Here is a 21608-nt window from a genome sequence, read left to right as displayed (position 1 = left end):
GTGATATATTCTGTGTGCTTGAAGAATTTACATTTTGCTTGATGGTTCTAAAAATCTCAAATAGCTAGATTCTGGATACATGAGGCAATATTTGTATTGTCTTCCTAACTGAAGTGAACCTATTAAGGGCAAGTTCTGTCAGATGTCTTTGTATTCACAGTATTTTGCTCAAGGGTTCAAAAAAAAATGTTTAATGATAATTGGGCAGAAAACCTTTGCTGGGAAGACGCTGTGTGGGGGCACATGGAACCTCAAATGGGCAAAACTAAAGGTGCCATGGCTGATTGTAGCTGTAACAATTAGGTTTGTGGAGACAGGTAAAAATCCTTTAAAATCGTTAATCTCCCTTTGTACGTTAAAAAAAAAAAAAGTTAATTTCTTGGGTGCTCAAAAAGGATCGTGAAAGGGACCATTACGAGATAAAGAGTGGCCTTGATGTTCCAGTAAACCCAGCCTAACTGCAGAGGCAGAGATTCAGACTACTGGAGAGGAGACGTTAAGAACTGAAATGGATCTTCATAGAATCTAGTGTTACCTATTAGAAGAAATGAGGCGACTTTCCCAAATAGTAATTAGTTACTTTCCCTGTTTTGTTAGTGGGTGAACTAGAAAATGGCTTCCAGCTCCCAGTCTGGTGCTCTTTCCCCCTGGACCACACAACCCTATTTTCCTCTTTCCGGGCACCTCCTCCCCTGCCTGTTGCAGTTCCTGAAAGAAACAATTTCTAAGTACCGTTTAAATAACCACAGCGCTTAATTCGGCGCTTAGCTTGCGGGGAAGGCTTAATGCTTCTCCCCAACGTTGTCTAAAACAACCGTGGACTAGAGGAGGAAACTTGCAGCGTACTTGCAGAGCGCAAGCGCAGGACAGAGAAGGCATGTCCTCTCTGAGTTGCCGTAGGCGCTAGGTGGCTTGGCCTCGTAACCCCCACCCCCTTCCACGTCAGCCGAAGACTGTACGGAGCGGCGGCTGCTGCTGCGGGTTGGAGCCGGAGTCGACGGTCCCACCGTTGCCCTAGCTGCCGCCCCTTGGAGCCAGGTAGCGGGCTACAAGCCCCCAATCTCGGAGGCGTGTTGGGCTGGGCTGAGCCTGAGGAACTGGCTCTCCGGCGGGAAGATGCGGAAGGGGAGCGACTAGGCCGCTCGCGTCCGGGCCTGGCCAAGTGGAACGGGGGGCTGGGAAGCTTTGGGCCAGACGCCCCTTCCCGTCCTTGCGTACTGGCCAGGGGTCTGATCTCTTCCCGGGCTCCGGGACTCACCATTCCAGGGCGGGGGGCTGCCTTGCAGGAGGAAGAGGAGGGGTGGGGGTGCAGCGCACCCATTGACCCTCGGACACGCAGTCGCGTCCACCCATGAACGCGAAATGTTTGCAGGTTTTTAGCTGAGTACTCGTGCGCAGGTCTCTTGAGCAGTTCAGATTGTGTGTTATGTTCAAAAATCATTGTTCTGTTAAATGGTGGGGTGGGGCTGGAGGACTGTCACTGTATTGTGGGCCTTAGTGTTGCAGTACAGCATTCTCAAGCCCTGGGCGGGTTTGTGGGGTGGGAGATAATATACCTTAGACCGAGGCAGACCGTGTTTTTTATTGTTAGGCATTATTTTTATGGGACCACATATAAATTGATCCCACTCTTCTAATACTTTAAACTCACTAGCCAAACGGAATGAACTTTAGACAGTAAAGATCACAATAGTTACTGGTTGTGTTTTTGGTTTTTTACTTGTAACGATAGCCTTGTATTTCTTTTTCCAGATTTTCTGGCATCTATCATCCTTAAGTCTTGTATCGAGATTTGATTATATCCCGAAACCATGACGGCTGCTGAGAACGTGTGCTATACCTTAATTAACGTGCCCATGGATTCAGAACCACCATCTGAAATTAGCTTAAAAAATGATCTAGGTAAACTCTGATAATATTTTGAAAATTAAATGGAGAAAAAAATGAAAATAAAAAGCTCCTTTTCATTTCAAGTTTCTTTATAATTAGAAATACTTAATTTTGTCTAAATACTGTTTTCTAGGATCTCTTTAATAGACCTTTGGTCTTACTGAAAATGGAAACTTGTTACATTTAGGCTTGCAATATTGGTTTTTGGAAATAACATCTCAATTTGTCTTAGTAAAGCAAAAGAAATATAATAGTTTAGTTGTTAGATATAATGGCTTGTGTAGCTTAATATATTATGCTCAAGTATAGCTGACAGTTTTCTATAGATAACAGGTTGAGAATGTGTATTTGAATGTCTTAGTTTCTTTGTGCACTGAACTTCATATTCCTTAGCTTGTAAAACCAAAAGAACTTTGTTCTTTTGGGTTCGCCACCTATTGAACAAATGAAGTCAACCCTTTTTCAAGCTTTTGAGGTTTAAAAAAGTTTAAGCTTTTTTAAAGCATTTTATACAAAAAGAAAACAAGTGGATTTTAAAAGTGTATATTCTGTCTCCTTTTTGTGAGTGATTCTGTCAGAAACATTTTTTTAAAGCAACGCACATTCCAAAGTAATAATTCTTGTTTCATTGAACTACTGAAAATAAGTTTAACCTACACAGGTGACTCTAATCCAAGAATAGAGTGAGAATTATGCCTCAGATCTTGGAAATATCTTTTAGAAGATAATTTGCAGTTTGAAAGGAGACAATATTTTACTTGCTTCATTCCACCTCTTAATCAGCAGCATTGAATACCTCCTGATTTTAGGCTACTTAACATTAGGTTTCTATTGAGATCTATTTTTAGAGAAAGAAAAAGAAACCCTCCTTTATGGCATTTAAACCCATACCCCTATATACAAAAGCTACATATAGTTCCTTTTTTTTCATGTTTATGTAAGATAGTAGAATGAAATGCAAATTAATAAATTTTCATTACTTTTTTTACATTCTTCTTTAAAAAAATTTTTTTTAATGTTTATTTTAGAGAGAGGAGAGACAGAGCATGAGTGGGGGAGGGGCAGATAGAAAGGGAGACCCAATCCCAAGCAGGCTCCAGGCTCTGAGCTGTCAGCACAGAGCCCCACTCAGGGCTCAAACTCATAAACTGTGAGATCATGACCAAGCCGAAGTTGGACACCCCCAACTGATTGAGCCACCCAGGTGTCCCATTTTACATTTTTCTTAAGGTTTATTTATTTTTAAGAGAGAGCGCGTGAGCGCTAACGGGAAGGGGCAGAGAGAGAGAGAATCCAAAGCAGGCCCCAGGCTCTGAGCTGTCAGTACAGAGTCTGATGCGGGGCTGGAACTCACAGACGGAGAGATCATGACCTGAGCCGAAGTCAGACACTGAATCGACTGAGCCACCTAAGCACCCCACTATTTTTTTTCTTAAAATTTAAAAGTTTTCGCTTTTAGACCCTAAAATACTGAGGTTATAGATGGGAAGATAAAGAACAGAATCTGTCCTTAATTGTAACAATATCTTTTTTTTAATTGCAGCTGCCTTAATTACCTTCACCTTACCAAGAAAGAAAGAAGTAGTCTTAAATCTCAAATTTTATGTGTACGTGCATATATATATTTAATGTTTATTTATTTATTTTGAGAGAGACAGAGAATCCCAAGCAGGCTCCTCAGTGTGGAGCCCAACATGGGGCTCAAACCCATAAACTGTGAAATCATGACCTGAGCAGAAACCAAGAGTTGGTCACTTAACCAACTGAGCCACCCAGCCGCCCCTGCTGTATATATTTTTTACTGTATCTCAAAAGATATCAATTGATATGAGAAAAAGTTTAGAAATAGTTTCCAGTTAGAGTAACAAATACTTTTTTGTTTGGTGATATATTGAGTTATTTTATGTATACTTTTATTAGTCAATCGATATGAGTTCTGATGACTTTACATTACCCGGAGTAGGAAGTACTTGGTTTATTTTGGTTTATTTGTTAGTAGTGCCATAAAGGACAAGAAGTTCTGAAAATTTTGAAGATATAGGAAAAAAAGTATCCTTTACCTCACTTTGAATTGTTGGAATAAGTGGAAATTGGGGTTAAGAGGGCTGGAAATATAAATGATTGTAGATTTTTTACAGGTTTTCTATTTAGTTACCAGTTAAAAGTTTCTGCTAAACTTTTAGAATTTGCTAATTTGGGAAAAGTAGTAAAAAAAAAAAACTGGAACAAAAGACATCAGCATTATAATGATACAGTTTTATGCCTTTTGGACTTTGTGTCCTTTATGTTATCAAGCAGATTAGGGAAAAAAAACTTTTCTTTTTTTTTTATATTCAGGAAGCTTCCGGACAGAGATAAGACCTGTTTAGGCTCACAAATCCAACTTTAGCTACTTAAAACTTTGCCCGGTCTGTTATCTTATCATAGTTTTTGCTCTCAGCTTCTGTCACCTCTCCTGATGCTTTGTTTTTGTCATCCTCACAGACTTAAAAACTGAAGATTTGCACAGATTGATACTTCATCATTTTTCGGTTTCTTGAGTTGATGTGGCACATACCAGGTTTTTCATATGTGGCAGGATAATACTCTGAAGCAGGGAGAGATGCATGAGAAATTGGTCTGTTTTAAAAAAAAATTTTTTTTTTAACGTTTATTTATTTTTGAGACAGAGAGAGACAGAGCATGAACGGGGGAGGGTCAGAGAGAGGGAGACACAGAATCTGAAACAGGCTCCAGGCTCTAAGCTGTCAGCACAGAGCCCGACACGGGGTTGGAACTCACGGACTGTGAGATCATGACCTGAGCCGAAGCCGGCTGCTCAACCGACTGAGCCACCCAGGCGCCCCTTTTTTATTTTATTTAAAAAAATTTTTTTTAACGTTTATTTTTTTTAATTTTTTTTAACGTTTATTTATTTGAAATTGGTCTGTTTTAAACAAAAATGTTTTTTTTGTTTTGTTTGTTTTTAACAAAAATGTTGACACTTGTGAGATGGATAAATTTGGCAAGAACCTTTACTGTGATTTAGTCCAAATATTTGAAGATATTCTCTATTTTGCAACATGTAAAAATATCATACCAAGCTAGTAATAGATAAATAGCCTTAGGGGGCTAGAGAGAAATTTTGATTTACCTGCTATGATTCTTCCAAAGCTTAAATTTTTTCTGCAACTCTACCAGCTGGTCATTCACAGTCTCTTGTCTCTTTGGCAACCACAAGAAACTCTTGATTTGATAGCCACTGAGCTCTAACTGCTAGAACTATATTTCTAGTTTTATTCTGTTCCTCATGATAACTCCTTGAAATTATTAAAAACTTCTGTCATCCCTCTTTGTTGTTCCATCTCCTAGGTAATTTATTTCTGTGATCTAAACAGTTGTATTGGTGTACTTGCCTCTTACATTCCTGCCTTCAAATTTGAGATACAAGAGATTTTTACCCTAAATTCTTCAATTTGCAGTGATAATGATATGAAATTATAGGTTGTTTTGCATAAAATAGTTTATAGTATAAATTGTTTTACGCTAAGTAAGGACAATAAACTTATTTCTTAAACGTGTCATCCTTAATTCTAAATAGTGGCTTTTCCTCTAGTACATTGTAATTTTCTTCCAGTTTCTAAGGTGATTTCTTAAGATCCTGAAGTTTTATAGTCTGTAGAAATATGATGGGATTTTTGAATTAATCTAGTGTATTAGTTCCCAGCCTTTTGAGTTTGAAGATCTAATGTTGAAAAAACTGCCACTGATCTTCCTCCTCCTTCCCCTCATGATAGTGGTTGTAACTTTGATTGAGGAAATACACACTAAAAGCCACTTTGAATTCAGAAGCACTTATCTTAACATCTATTTACACTTTGAAAAATAGCTACATATGTGTTTGAGAAATGCATTGTTTGGTATACCTGTAGATCCATGGCTTCTGCAGTAATTCCATGGGTTAGGGACCAGAGATCTAATCCAGTGCCTTCATGTTATATGTGAAGTATGAGGTTTGGAAATAAATGACTTGTGTAAAGTCATTCAGCTTATTTGTGGCAGAGATAGGTGGGGAGCCCTTGCCACTCTATTACATTACCTTTATTGCCATTACTGCTAATAAAGTGAGAAAACGTTTTCTTTTGTTAATTGTAAAATTATCTGAGGAATTTTCCTTTGAAATGTGTGGTTTTTTTCTCTTTAATCAGAAAAAGGAGATGTGAAGTCAAAGACTGAAGCTTTGAAGAAAGTGATCATTATGATTCTGAATGGTGAAAAGCTTCCTGGGCTTCTGATGACCATCATTCGTTTCGTACTACCTCTTCAGGATCATACCATCAAAAAATTACTTCTAGTATTTTGGGAAATTGTTCCTAAAACAACTCCAGATGGAAGACTTTTACATGAAATGATCCTTGTTTGTGATGCATACAGAAAGGTAAACCAAACCATGGTTATTTCTGATTATTGCTTTGATTTTTGATTGTAAAATTGGTGGAATGGGCTTAGTTTTAATTTTTAAAATTGGATCTTGGGTAAGATAAAAGTTACTGATATTTGGAACTGAAGTTGTAAGTTACTGTAAAAAGTTTTGTTAATTTCTTTGGACATTTTCCATACATTTTTATGTGTTCTTAATAAAAAATAGTGACACATAGAATATGAGACATTGCTATGATAAGTAAAAATTGATTTGACAGGGTCACCTGGGTGGCTCAGTGGGTTAAGTGTCCGACTCTTGATTTCGGCTGAGGTCATGATCTCACAGTTCATGTCAGCTATCAGAGCAGAGCCTCCTTGGGATCCACTCTCAACATTTCCCTTGCACATGTGTGTGTTCTCTCTCTCTCTCTCTCTCTCTCTCTCTCTCTCTTTCTCTCAAAAATAAATAAATAAACTTTAAAAGAGAAAAATTGATTAGACAGGAATCTAAAGGAAATGTGTAATCTAGATCTTTTTCCTCAAACCTACTTTCTTATTTTTTACATAGGAAAATTTTACACTTAAAAATTGTGTGTTTTGTAAAATGCTGGAACTCAATATTTCATATTTAAATTTTATCAGGATCTTCAGCATCCTAATGAATTTATTCGAGGATCTACTCTTCGTTTTCTTTGCAAATTGAAAGAAGCAGAATTGCTAGAACCTTTAATGCCAGCTATCCGTGCTTGTTTGGAGCATCGACACAGCTATGTTAGAAGAAATGCTGTTTTGGCCATCTATACTATCTATAGGTAAGTAAAGGTATACCTGCGGCTTAGTTTTGTGAGGATTGTTTAGTCTTTTAGCCTGGAGGTTCCAAAGCAGTTACTTGGAAGTCATATGTCTTTTACAGGTAATGTTTGGTTTGGCTTGAACAGTATTTTTTTCTTAATATCATTATATTGTCATCATTGAAAAGATCTGACAACACTGGGTCCTAGTTTCTGTCTGACAACAATATGCTGATATTGAATGACAGTAGCTCCCTTTAAATAAGTTGTACACTCTCTAGTTTACAGTGCCTGTCATTCTTAACTGTAGTAACTTCAGTGCGCTTAATTAATTTATTAACTGGTTTTGACCAGTTAACCTGTTAGGTCAAGTTAACCCTGTAGGTTTCGAGTTTTTTGACCCTGTTTTTGAATTCTCTTTATGTGGAATGTGGTTCTTGTCTTTTTACCCTTAGAGGCATAAGGAGGGAATTTTTTAATGAGAAAGGTTGCAGTTCTCAACTGACTCCTGTTCTTGGAAAGCTGAAGATTTTGGACTTTAAAAATGATTCAGAGAACCAGTTAGATAAGGCTAGAATGCTTGGTTTTTACAATCACTGGTGTCAATCCATTTAGAAGTAGGATGTGATTTTTATAAATGTCTTTGTACTTTAGGAGTTGTTAGGTAATTTCACAGTTCTCTTATTATTACATGAGATTTTGTTATCTGTTAGGGAAGTGGTATTCTGGTTAATAATGTAGAGTTCTTTGTAAGTTACCATACAGACTACACAAATATCAGAATTTAAACCAGATTGCACACACAGAAATTAGTAAATTTATAAGACAGTTGGAAATTTGAACACTGTATATGATGATATTAAGGAATTTTCGGTTTAAGGTATGATAATGGTATTATGATTACTTTTTTTAAAAGAATCCTTAATTATAATATGCTGATATATTTACAGAAAAATGATAAGTGGTCTGAGATTTGCTTCAAAATAATATGGGAGGAGAAGTGGGCAGAGGTGTAAGTGAAACAAAAATGATTATAAATTAACAATTGTTAGGTGATTTTTTTTTTTTAATTTTTTAAAATTTATATCCAAATTAGTTAGCATATAGTGCAACAATGATTTCAGGAGTAGATTCCTTAGTGCCCCTTACCCATTTAGCCCATCCCCCCTCCCACAACCCCTCCAGTAACCCTCAATTTGTTCTCCATATTTATGAGTCTCTTCTGTTTTGTTCTTCTCCCTGTCTTTATATTATTTTTGTTTCCCTTCCCTTATGTTCATCTGTTTTGTCTCTTAAAGTCCTCATATGAGTGAAGTCATATAATTTTTGTCTTTCTCTAATTTCACTTGGCATAATACCCTCCAGTTCCATCCACGTAGTTGCAAATGGCAGGATTTCATTCTTTTTGATTGCCGAGTAATACTCCATTGTATATGTATACCACATCTTTTTTATCCATTCAAACATCGATGGATATTTGGGCTCTTTCCATACTTTAGTTGTTGTTGATAGTGCTCCTATAAACATGGGGGTGCATGTGTCCCTTCGAAACAGCACACCTGTATCCCGTGGATAAATGCCTAGTAGTGCAATTGCTGGGTCGTAGAGTAGTTCTGTTTTTATTTTTTTGAGGGATCTTCATACTGTTTTCCAGAGTGGCTGCGCCAGCTTGCATTCCCATAGGTGATGGTTTTTAAGCTAGTATTCATTATTCTATATACTGCAAGTACTTAATTTCCAGAATAGGAAGTTAGTAAGTAAATAAATATAGTGCATAATTAATAAAATTCAAGGTACTATTTTTTTTTCTGATAATTTAAGTTTATTTATTTCTTTTGAGAGAGAGTGTGAGTGAGCAAGCAGGGGAGGGGCAGAGAGACAGCGAGAGAATCCTATTCAGGCTCCATACTGTCAACACAGAGTCTGACATGGGGCTCAAACTCACGAGATTGTGCCTTGAGCTGAAGTCAGGAGTTGGACGCTTAACCAACTGAGCCACCCAGACACCCCTCTGATAATTCTTTTTTTTTTTTTTTAATTTTTTTTAATGTTTATTTATTTTTGAGACCGAGAGAGACAGAGCATGAGCAGGGAAGGGGCAGAGAGAGAGGGAGACACAGAATCTGAAACAGGCTCCAGGCTCTGAGCGGTCAGCCCAGAGCCTGACGCGGGGCTTGAACCCACGAACTGTGAGATCGTGACCTGAGCCGAAGTCGGACGCTTAACCAACTGAGCCACCTGGGCGCCCCTGATAATTCTTAATGAAGAATCTTTTAGTACCTTGAGATGGTCATTATGAGCATTGATGTTATATTCCTGAAGTATATGAAAGACAACTATTAGAGATACTCAGGTGATAGATAGCATGTGGAATAAGTCACCTTTTTCTTTATTGAACTAGAAAACGTATAATTTGATAATTTAATAGATGAAAATGTAAGTTTGTGATTCCTACCCATGATTTTTTTTTAATTTTTTTTTTTTAATGTTTACTTTTGAGACAGAGACCGAACATGAACGGGGGAGGGGCAGAAAGAGAGGGAGACACAGAATCGGAAGCAGGCTCCAGGCTCTGAGCCATCAGCCCAGAGCCCAACGCAGGGCTTGAACTCACGGACCGCGAGATCATGAACTGAGTTGAAGTTGGACACTTAACCAGCTGAGCCACCCAGGTGCCCCTCCTACCCACAATTTTAATTGATTTAAAGTTCTAAAGGCAGGGCACCGGGGTGGCGTGGTTAAGTGTCTGACTCTTGATTTTGGCTCAGGTCATGATCTCATTTAATGAGATCGAGTTCCATGCTGACAGCATGGAGCCTACTTGGGATTCTCTCCCCCACTCTGTCTGCTCCTTTCCTGTTCATGCTTTCTCTCTCTCTCTATCAAAATAAATAAAAATAAACTTAAAAAAAAAAAAAACCTTTAAAAAAAGTTTCAAAAGGTAAGACAATTGATAGTGTTATAAAGCTTGATAATGATTAATTTTGAGTTACTAAAATAACAGTAGTTTTTTATTAAATATGAATATTACCTGTTTTATTTCAAGGAATTTTGAACACCTTATACCTGATGCTCCTGAACTGATACATGATTTTCTGGTGAATGAGAAGGATGCAAGTTGTAAAAGGAATGCATTTATGATGCTAATTCATGCAGATCAGGTGAAGTACTTTTTAAAAAATACTTTTGTGTCTGTAATTCAATGAGAATTAAAAGTACTACATAGTCCTAATCAAATTTTTTAGTAATTTTGTTTATAGTAGAAGTGTTTGTATATTTTGGGGGTTTTTTTAGATTTTTGAACTTGATTTGTGTAAAATAGTTTTTCTTAACCCCTCTCCCGACTATTGCTTATACATATACTTTTTTTTAAGTAAACATTTGAGAGATATTTAATAATAGCCACTTGACAGTTTTTCCAGATTGAAATTATTATGGTCCTATTTTGTGGCACTCTATTTTGGGGCTTTGAACCTGTTTTTCCTTCTGTTGATGTAGCTCTAAAATGGCTTAACAGAGAAAAGTAGTAGCTTTGTATAGGGTTCGCCCTGAGCCTGAAAGAAGCGTGGCCTTCAGCATAGATGTGTATCCTTATTAGGCTCTTCAAATTTCATAAGTTGGTGTCAACTCTACATCCAGCTCTGCTGGTACTGAAAGTGAATGGGTCTGCTGGTGGCTTGGCAATGACTCTCCATACTTTGGTGGCATCTAATCTTGGAATATTTGCTATCCAGTATTATCAAAATGTGGAAAATAATATGCTTGAAGACTGAAGGATAGGGACTCTATCCATTTCTCTGGAACCTAGATGCTGTCATTTCATCTTTGTGAACAAGATTATAAGAAAGCTGCTTATTTAGGCCAGGATGTTTTGTCCTCTTGTAGTGTTGGTTTTATTAACCTGTATATTTGGTGTTTATGCACTTTACCTACATGGGGGCCGGTGGGGGGGACATAATCAGAAAAAGTTCGGTGAAATTTTCTGATACTTTTGCTGTAGAGATACTGTTGAGGTCATAGTTTTCTATATCACACATTCAGTATATGAAAATCAATGAGATTTTTCTTTTAGGTCTTAGAAATAGGAATAACTATGCACCTAAATAGCTGGTTTGTTTTGATTGTATGGGTACCCTGAGTCATATAACACATAGTGGTTTTTCTTTTCCATTTAGGTGCTAGAAAATCCAGACCCCAGATTTGTGGCCCATTTCTAGAAAATGTATTTTTCTTAATATTTATGTTAACCTTTTTTTCCCCTTCTTTTAATTTTTCTTTGCCCTGTTTGCCTCATTTGTTTTATATTCAGTTGTGTATGTTTAAGGTTGCACCAATTAAGTCCTTTTATTGAATGAAGTGGAATTTGATAAATACATTTTTATTTTGTTAGGATCGAGCTTTGGATTACCTAAGTACTTGCATTGATCAAGTTCAGACATTTGGAGACATTCTTCAGTTGGTTATTGTTGAACTAATTTACAAGGTAAGACTGATCTATAAGGGGTAAAATAAACTTCAGGAGTTTAAGACAAGGTTAAATCATCTCTTTCTGGAATGGTGCTTATTTGCTGGGATAATGTTTTAGTAGTAGAAATATTTTATAGCATTGCCTGTGAAAGTCTTTTTTTTTTTTTTTCTTTTCCCTTTGGTTTATTTTGTTTTCCAAGCACTTCCTGTTTTTCTAAACTTCCGTAAAGAATTCTATTAAAAACTCATGGCTTGACCCAATACAGCTGCAGAGAAATCATTGTGCACTGTTCTGTAACTGAATAGATTGTGAATCAGGCTTTGGAATAAAATTCAGGTCTTTTCTTGAGTACACACCAGGCTACTTTGGACATCTAAAAACAAACCAGAAAAGCTTTAAATACTTACCGTGTTCCTTGTTTGTAAAAGAGAATAGAGAGACTTTAAATATGTCAATATGACATTGTAGGCCATTAAAACTAGGTAAGAGATTTGGGTTTTAAAATGAAGTGCTTTATTGGAAACAGTTAAATTTGATATAGCCTTAGAAAGAATTGATTGCATCTTAATATCCTGATAAAAGATGTAATAGCATCCAGTTTTGCTATTGATACCATTCATTGGAGGACAACAAAAATATACATCAGGAATGACTTTGCTAAATAGGATGACACTAACAAAGTACCTAGAGCAGACACTGCTGGTTACAGCTGTCTTTGATTCTGAAAGAAAAGAGCCCCTTTCCATACGGGGTACCAGTCATTTGGAGCTGGCATTTAAGTTGAAACCAGAGCTGTAAATATATACAGTAAAACCTTGGTTTGTGAACATAATTCATTCCAGAAACATGCTTGTAATCCAAAGCACTTGTATATCAAAGTGAATTCCCCATAAAAAATAATGGAAACTCAGATGGTTCATTCCACAACCCAAAAATATTTATATAAAAATGATTATAGTACTGTAACATAATACAAAGTAATGAAGAAAATACAAAATATAAAGAAAAATCAATTAACGTGCATTACCTTTGAAAATCTCCATGGCTAGTGTCAGGGAGACAAGAAAGGAGGGTTATTGTGTAGGATGACTTTCACTATCACTAACAGAATCACTGCTACCTATTGGCTCAATCGAATCTTTTTCTTTTCATGCAACTTTAACTTTAACAAGGAACCTATCCAGTGACACTTGCTTTTGCCTCCTTTTGAGGATTTTGCGGAAATGGGACATTGCATTATCATTAAACAGATTCATCACTCACACTGCTATAGCCTTATTTGGGTGGGGCTTTTCTATAAAATTTTGCACTGTTTCCCACATTGTACACATCTCCCTAATCTCTTTTGAAGTGAGGTATTCCTCTGCCTTTTTCTCTTCCTCTTGTCAGAGGAGATGCAGATGTAGCCTTCTTATAAAATCTTGCAGGTTTGGCTACTTGTATACCTCATTCGTACTTCTCGATGATTTCCTTCTTAACTTCCACTGTAATCATCTCCTTACCGCCTTTCTTTTCAACCTTTTTCTGCATGGGGCCCATTGTATATGCTCGCAGGGATGTTGACTACAGTATAGTATTAATAAACTCTTGTCATATAGTGTATTTAATGTAACTTCCAATAAGGCAACAAAGGAAAGGGTCTGTATCTGCAGGCAGCCTGACCTAGAATGAAGCAAAGTATTCCTAAGCTTACTCTTGTATGGAAAAGCAAAGGTCTGTTCGTAGGTGCTTTGAAGTGACAAAAAATACACTAGTGCCAGTTGTGGGCACCTTCCAACATTCTACACTTGATCTTAGCCAAAAGGCCGAGAAGCGATTACCTTCCAACATTCTGAAAAATCACTGATTTCTGCCAAACACTGTGGCCTGAGATGCATCCGAGCATGGAAGATGATCACTCACAATCCATCATCGAGAGAGAGAGAGAGAGAGAGAGAGAGAGAACCATTGGCTCAATTATGATCATGTGACATTTGGTGTCACGTACTACTCATATAGCAAGACTTCGCTCGTTTATCAAGTTAAAATTTATTAGAAATGTTTGCTCATCTTGCAGAACAAGTTACTTGCAATCCAAGGTTTTACTATAGTTCCTGATTAATTCATTTTATGGTTTAGAGATGCCACTTAGGTTCTCAAAAATAGCAGTTCTCTGCTATTCAGAGACTTCTTTGTCTAACAGAGTCCAGGTTATAGTAAAAGGGAATAGTTTCTGAGTCTTGCCTGAATGAGAGAGATTTGACTGTACATATGTTAGGAAAATCTGACAGAAATACCAACATCAAAAAAGAAAATATTTGCTTTATAGGTAAAGGTATTAAAATATATTTAGGACAATATAGAAAATTAGTTGTCTCCACAGTATGGAATATAGTTCCCAATAAGAAGTAGTAGTACTTAAAAAGGGGGTTATCTTTCTTGCTTTAAGAACAGATATTTTCCTTTTATTAGCTATTGAGATTGATATCCGTTATGTTTTCCTTTTTGGCATTACATCTGGAATAAAAATTTAGAGTCAAATTTAATATCACTTGGTTAATAATTTGTCCTTGATTTTGTTACTCTACATCTTCTTTTTCTATTTCATTTGTGTATAGTACGCATATCTTTTATTATAAACCATTTGAAAACCTTTTGTGAGAGTATTTATGACTGAATGAATAAATGAATGAGTAGCTATAACAATTATCCAAAGTAAAATCTATTTATTTCTGAAATTACCAGCCACAGTGTCTCATCTCATGTTGGCTGACATCTTCAGATGCCCTTATAAGACTATTCTTAGCTTTCAGATGATAAGAAGTAGCATCCCATAAGCTGACACCTATAAAAAATCTGTTTGAAAGCAAGTATCCCTGAAGTCCATTGAAACCTAAATGTTTCCTTCTCCAGGTCTGTCATGCTAATCCATCAGAAAGGGCTCGTTTCATTCGCTGCATCTATAACTTACTACAGTCATCTAGCCCTGCTGTAAAATATGAAGCCGCTGGAACGTTAGTGACACTTTCTAGTGCGCCCACTGCAATCAAGGTACTGCTTATTTCTTTTGGTGCCAGTTTGATGATACGTATGCTGTCTTAGCACTATGATTTAGTGGCATTGCAGTTTACTATGTGATTACATGGCACAGAGACAACAATTTATAAATGTTGTGAACTTAATAGATTCCTTACATACCCCAATGTTGTTTTCTTCCTTCCTGCTTTCATATATATATGTGGGGAGAAAGAGTGACAGAGAATACTAATATTTCTGGTTTCTGGAGAATGATGAAGATTTTAAGATCACTCTCCATACTTTAATTACATTAAAACCTAGATCTGGGAAATGAATTTTAGATTCTACATGATGGATCCTAAAAAGAGTACATATTTTCAATAATGGAGTATTAAGTTTTCTCTTTAATTTACTGTATCAAGACTGCACGATGAACCTCTAATATATTCAGAGAATGAATTGTTCTATAAAGCCAGCTTGTATAAATAGGAGACTTGATTCCTTTAGCTGCCAATACTTAGAAGAAAAAATTTTCTGGGACACCTGGGTGGCTCAGTTGATTAAGCGTCTGACTTCGGCTCAGGTCACGATCTCATGGTTCGTGGATTCAAGCCCTGCATCGGGCTCTGTGTTACAGCTCGGAGCCTGGAGCCTGCTTCTGATTCTGTCTCCCTCTCTCTCTCTCTCTCTGCCCCTCCCCTGCTTACACTGTCTCTGTCTCTCAAAAATAAATAAATGTAAACAAAAAAATTTAAAAAAAATTTTTTAACTCTATTTTGAAATAATTTTAGACTTACAGAACAACGAAACAACAAAAGATGTAAAAGTAGGACAAAGTTCACCCTTCACCAGCTTCCCATAATGTCCGTGTCTTGGATAGCAATTGTATAATTGTCAAAATTAAGAAATTCCCATTGGAACAGTAATATTGTTAACTAAACTGTAGACATTATTTGAATTCCACCAGTTTTCCCCACAAAAATGTCCTTTTTTGGTACCAGGATTCAATCCAGGATCCCACATTACATATAGTTGTCATGTGTTAGTCTCCTCTAATCAGTGACACTTTCTCAAGCCTTTTCTTGTTTTTCATGACGTTGACACTTGAAGAGTAGTGGGTGGGTCACTTTGTAAAATGTCTGTCTCAATTTGAGTTTGATGTTTTCTTATAGTTAGATTGAGGTTATGCGTTTTGGGGAAGAATACTGTGGAAGTGATGCACTTTTCTCAGTGTATTAGATCAAGGAGTATGTAATATTAAGGTATTATTAGTGGTGTTAACCTTGATCAGTCAGTGAAGATGGTGTCTGCCAGATTTCTCCACTGTTGAGTTATGATTTCTTCTTTTGTAATCAGTAAATAACATGAGGGGCTGCTGGGTGGCTCAGTCAGTTGAGTGTCTGACTTCAGCTCAGGTCATGATCTCACAGCTTGTGAGTTTGAGCCCCATGTCAGGCTCTGTGCTGACAACTCAAAGCCTGGAGCCTACTTTGGATTCTCTCTCTCTCTCTCTCTCTCTCTCTCTCTCTCTCTCTCTGCCCCTCCCCCTCCCCCACTCACACTGTGTGTGTGTGTGTCTCTCTCAAATAATAAAACATTAAAAAAAAAACTGTAATCCATAAATAACATGGGAAGATACTTTGAAATATCCTATTTCTGCTCAGACTTAAACCAAATAATTTTAGCATTTCTGTACAGCAATTTTTTTTTTAATGTTTATTTATTTTGAGAGAGAGCGCATGGAGGAGGGTCAGAGAGAGAGGGACAGAATCCTAAGCAGGCTCTGCACTGCCAGCACAGAGTCTGATGTGGGACTTCAACCCACGAACCATGAGATCATGACCTGGGCCGAAATAAGTAGTTGGATGCTTAACCGACTGAGCCACCCAGGCTCCCCTGTACAGCAGTTGTTAATGTGATATTTTAATGGTGGTTTTCTATTTTCCTCATTCTACATTTAATAATTGGAGTTCTGCAAGGAGGAGCTGTACTTTTTCCTCCCTCCCCCTTTCTTTCTGTCTTCATATTTGTATGGCTATTTCATTCTGTATATTGTAGTCATTATTATTTAATTTTATTGGTCATGTTATTCCAGCTTTGGTCATTGGGAGCTCTTTCAGGTTGTTCCTTTGTCCTCTGCTTTTAATGAGTCAGGGTCATTTTTATGGTCTTAATTTTTCTGTACTGTAATGCAGGTGTGTTAGACTTTGCACCTAAACTAAAAGATACTCAATAGCTATATTTTAGGGAATACTCTGTCTGCTTTTTTCTACCTTTTCCTTAGTTTCGACTCTTAATTTTTGACTGTTGGTATTTCTACCTATAGCAGCAGCCCCTTTTCATTATTTTAATTTGTGATGCTTCTTAACTTTTTTAAACTTGAAAATAATGAAATTTGTTAGAATTTAGGAAATAGAGGGACATATTCCTTTGGGGAAAATACATAAAGTTTTAGTACAGTAGTAGTGAATATATTGGCTTCCTAGGGGCTTTTTTTCCTTATCTTCAAATTCTGTGTTTAAGATGGGTGTGTGCTTAAAACATGTTTCTTTTTTTATATAGGCTGCTGCTCAGTGCTACATTGATTTAATTATTAAGGAAAGTGACAACAATGTAAAGCTCATAGTTCTGGATCGATTGATAGAGTTAAAAGAGCATCCTGCTCATGAACGAGTACTACAGGTAAACATTATCTGGAAGAGAAAAATCCTAGATAAAATCTTTTTCAAATTGAGATAATACTTAAGCCTTGCTGTCTTGGTTAACATAAATTCTTGAATCGCTCCTTGGCCTTTTGGCTAAGATCAAGTGTAGTAACATAAATTCTTGGAGACTGGGCAGTTTAAATTTTGGTCAACTAAGATGTAACTTTTGAATCACCATAGTCTTTTGGGGTATTGTCTTTGCCATAAAAAATTTTTTTCTAAAATGAATTAATGTTATCTTATATCCTATTTGTACTGCATTGGATATTCTTAGTAATAGAAATACACGCATTTTAATTTGGATATAATTGACAGTTTGTGAAAAATAATTATTCCAATTGATTGAAAATAAAAGGTAATTGAATTGGGGGCACATGGGTGGCTCAGTTGGTTGAGGATCTGACTCTTGATTTTGGCTCAGGTCATGATCTCACAACTCGTGAGTTTGAGCCCTGCTTTGGGCTCTGCACTGAAACTGTGAAGCCTGCTTGGGATTCTCTCTCTGCCCTTCCCCTGTGTGTGTGCATGTGCTCTCTCTCTGTCAAAATAAATAAACTTAAAAAAAAAAAAAGATAATTGAATTCTATGGAATTATCAACATACCTATTTAATCTGTGAGAATAATGATTGTTATAAAAGTAAAGCCCCATGACAGCTAACTCCAATGCTATCCCAGATCAGAGCAACAACAAAAAATTTACGGGACATTTTTGGGACAGTTGGAGAAATGTGCATTATAGACTGTGTATTAGTTAATATCATTGTTCCCAGTGTTAAGTTCTCTGAATTTGATCATTGTACTGTGGTTATGTAAGAGCTTGTCCTTCTTTGGAAGTGTACACTACAATGTTTAGGGGTAGAGTTTGATAAAGCATATGCAACAGAATTAACAACTGGTGAATGTAAGTGAAAGTTACACAGGAATAGAGTTTTAGAACTTTTTTATCAGTGAAATTTTTTTAAATAAAGTTTTAAAGAAGTAAAATCATGTGTAAATTAGTTTTGCTATATTTTAAACATGTTTTTAAGTTTATTTGTTTTGAGAGAGAGCGCACACATGAGCAAATAGGAAGGAGGGGCAGAGCCCCTGACAGCGTGGAGACTGATGCCAGGCTCAGTCTCCTGAATTGTGAGATCAAGATGTGAGCAGAAATCAAGAGTCAGATGCCTAAACCGACTGAGCCCCCCGGGTATCCCTAGTTTTGCTATATTTTAAAGTATATTCCTTTAAAACATAACATCTTCCTGCAGAGCAAAAATAATGTTATCACATTTAATGAAATTATTGATAGTTTCTTAATATTATCCAATGCCGACTCCAAAGTCAGTTTTTCCCAGATGTCCCTGAAATGTACTTTTGTTTAGCTTGTCCAATTCTTGACCATATGGCTTACCTGATTATGTCCTTATGTCTCAGTTGGAGCACTATTTTTTTTTTTCATGACGTGGGCTTGTTGAAGAGACCAGACCAATTGTCCTGTAAGATGCTCTTCCTTGTGGGTTTATTTAATGACTTTCCAGTGGTGTCATTCAGTTTGTTTCTCTGATTCCTATATTTCCTGTTAACTATATGTTTGATCTAAAGCTTGATAAAGAGTAAATGTTTGTAGTTTGCATCCTATGTGATATTATATACTTCATATTGCATTACATCATGATACCCCAGATATCTGGTTCTTCTACCACTAGTGATTGTATTATTGATTAAAGAATTAAGGTGGTGATAGATACCCTATTGTGTGGTTAAGATTTTTTTCTGTTAATATTTGTGTTAATTCTGGAGTTTTTGTTCTTTCTCAGGATCTAGTTATGGACATCCTGAGAGTATTGAGCACACCAGACTTAGAAGTACGCAAGAAAACTCTGCAATTAGCACTGGATCTTGTTTCTTCTAGGAATGTTGAAGAGGTAAAACAAAACTCTGAAAGAAAGCACTGTTGTAAGCTGTCAGGCCAAACATGGTATAATTCCCAGTTAACTTTTATTTGGTTCTCTAGCTGGTTATTGTTCTGAAGAAGGAAGTGATTAAAACAAATAATGTGTCTGAGCATGAAGATACTGACAAATACAGACAACTCCTTGTGAGAACATTGCATTCCTGTTCTGTCCGATTTCCAGATATGGCTGCAAATGTTATTCCTGTGGTATGTAATTCCAGTGACTTTAATTTTGAAATTCTCTAAAAGAATGAAAAGAGTTATGTAGCACTTAGACTCTGGAACTGTCTAGTAGATTCACTAAATCTTGTGGTCAGACGGGATCTTGATGTTCACTGTTAAGCTTGGAAGGTTAAGGACTCTGACTTCTTTCTCTTACATCTACATCAAAAACGTAAACAGGGTGCCTGGGTGGCTTAGTCGGTTAAGCGTCCGACTTTGGCTCAGGTCATGATCTCACAGTCTGTGGTTTCGAGCCCTGCGTTGGGCTCTGTGCTAATAGCTCAGGGCCTGGAGCCTGCTTCAGATTCTGCATCTCCTCTCTCTGCCCCTTCTCCACTCGCACTCTGTCTCTCTCTCTCTCTCTCAAAAGTAAATAAGCATTAAAAAAAAAAATTTTTTTTTTTTTTTTAATTAAAAAAAAAACCTAAACAACGGGGGTGCCTGGGTGGCTCAGTCGGTTAAGCGGCTGACTCTTGATTTCAGTTCAGGCCATGATCTCAACAATTCATGAGTTCAAGCCCCCTGTTGAGCTCTGCACTGACAGCGTGGAGCCTGCTTGGGATTCTCTCTCTCTTTCTCTCAAAAATAAATAAACAAACAAACAAACAAACATTTTTTTGTTTTAAGTAAATACAGAAAAACACAGTGATGAGTACTTCCATGTATTATAATTGATGTTTGTTACAATTACCTGTGGCAAAATTATGCTGTGTATATGTGACTCAGTAGGGCAAATAAGTATTTATCTCAAATAGTTTTATCTGTTTACAAGTTGAAGGATTTAGGGGCACCTGGGTGGTTCAGTCAGTTAAGTGTCTGACTTCGGCTCAGGGCATGATCTCAGGGTTCTTGAGTTTGAGCCCCATGTCGGGCTCTGTGCTGACACTCAGAGCCTGGAGCCTGTTTCAAATTCTGTGTCTCCCTCTCTCTCAGCCCCTCCCCTGCTCACACTCCGCCTCTCTCTCTCTCAAAAATAAGTAAAACGTTAAAAAAAAATTTTTTTTTAAGTTGAAGGCTTTAGGGGAATCTGGGTGGCTCAGTCAGTTAAGTGGCCAGCTCTTCATTTCAGCTCAGGTCACGATCTCCTGGTTCGTGGGTTTTAGCCCCGCATTGAGCTCCGCACTGACAGTGCGAAATGTGCTTGGGATTCTCTCTCTCCCTCTCTGCCCCTCTCCTGCTCACTCTCTCAAACAAACAAACAAAAAAAAAGTTGAAGGATTTAGTTATAGGAAAAATATATATACCTAGAATCTTTGGCTTCTGTCACTGTCAGATAAATGAAGTATGTTATTATAATTTGAAATTTTATCTTTGAACTTCAGATTTCCTCTGAAATGATTTTGCTTTTAGTTACAACTGAGGTGTATCCAATTAATTTATTTTGAGTTGTGTATTTCCAGCTTTTGTTTTATAGTGAGTTTTTTTGTAGTAAACTTGGCTGCACAAAAACCAGAAAAGACATTGTGACTTTGTTTATATAACAGTACTTGTCTCTCAACATTTTGTTACATCTTTGAAAATCATTAATTATATTTCTTGTGAATTTGTTTACTTCTTAAAACTTAGATAATTTTCTTTCTGAAAATTGTATAACTTACCTATTTTTCTTTTTTTCCTTTCAGTTAATGGAATTTCTCAGTGACAATAATGAAGCAGCAGCCGCTGATGTCTTGGAGTTTGTCCGTGAAGCTATTCAGCGCTTTGATAACCTGAGAATGCTTATTGTTGAGAAGATGCTTGAAGTCTTTCATGCTATTAAATCTGTCAAGTAGGTTTAACATCTGTTTAAATGTAAGGTCAAGCAAGCATTTTACCGTTTCTATCTTTAAAGGGTCATTTGGTAGAAAATACAAGAGAGAAGAAATGAATCAAAACACTAAAACCAACATAAGTGTCATAGTAAACATCACCTTACCTTACTCTCTGTAAATCAGCAACCTATGGGCAGAATTTGTTTTTGTAGGTATGATTGACCTAGGTTTCTCTATCCGTATTTCCTCTAAAACATGGTGTATCCTAAAGTAGCGAAGGAACATATTTTTAAAGGGTATCACTTTTTGGGTATCAGTATTTATATCCCCCATTAGCATTTACTAAAATGAGGGATTGAAAATGCAGCCCAAATCTGACGTCATGCATTTCCCTTAAAATAGCTTTTGCTAATGAGAAAGGACTATTGCATCCAAACTTTGCTTCA

At 36.8% G+C, this 21608-nt stretch overlaps 1 protein-coding gene across 2 annotated transcripts in view; it reads left to right on the top strand.

The window, feature by feature from the left end:
• Positions 1-920: 920 nt before the first annotated feature.
• COPB1 (COPI coat complex subunit beta 1) overlaps positions 921-21608 on the top strand; it is a 39673-nt gene continuing 18985 nt past the window's right edge. For both annotated transcript variants that reach the window (XM_042905264.1, XM_042905263.1), the window contains exons 1-11: positions 921-1038; positions 1753-1902; positions 6078-6307; positions 6934-7103; positions 10129-10243; positions 11473-11565; positions 14443-14580; positions 17110-17229; positions 19053-19160; positions 19250-19396; positions 21034-21179. In XM_042905264.1, the coding sequence (XP_042761198.1) occupies positions 1812-1902; positions 6078-6307; positions 6934-7103; positions 10129-10243; positions 11473-11565; positions 14443-14580; positions 17110-17229; positions 19053-19160; positions 19250-19396; positions 21034-21179 (1358 nt within the window). In that variant the 5' untranslated portion in view covers positions 921-1038; positions 1753-1811. The remainder of the gene's footprint in view (positions 1039-1752; positions 1903-6077; positions 6308-6933; positions 7104-10128; positions 10244-11472; positions 11566-14442; positions 14581-17109; positions 17230-19052; positions 19161-19249; positions 19397-21033; positions 21180-21608) is intronic.

Source organism: Panthera leo, chromosome D1 (genome assembly GCF_018350215.1).
Source record: "Panthera leo isolate Ple1 chromosome D1, P.leo_Ple1_pat1.1, whole genome shotgun sequence".
NCBI lineage: Eukaryota > Metazoa > Chordata > Mammalia > Carnivora > Felidae > Panthera > Panthera leo.
Note: the sequence above shows the minus strand (reverse complement) of the source record. Positions and strands in the feature narration are given on the sequence as shown.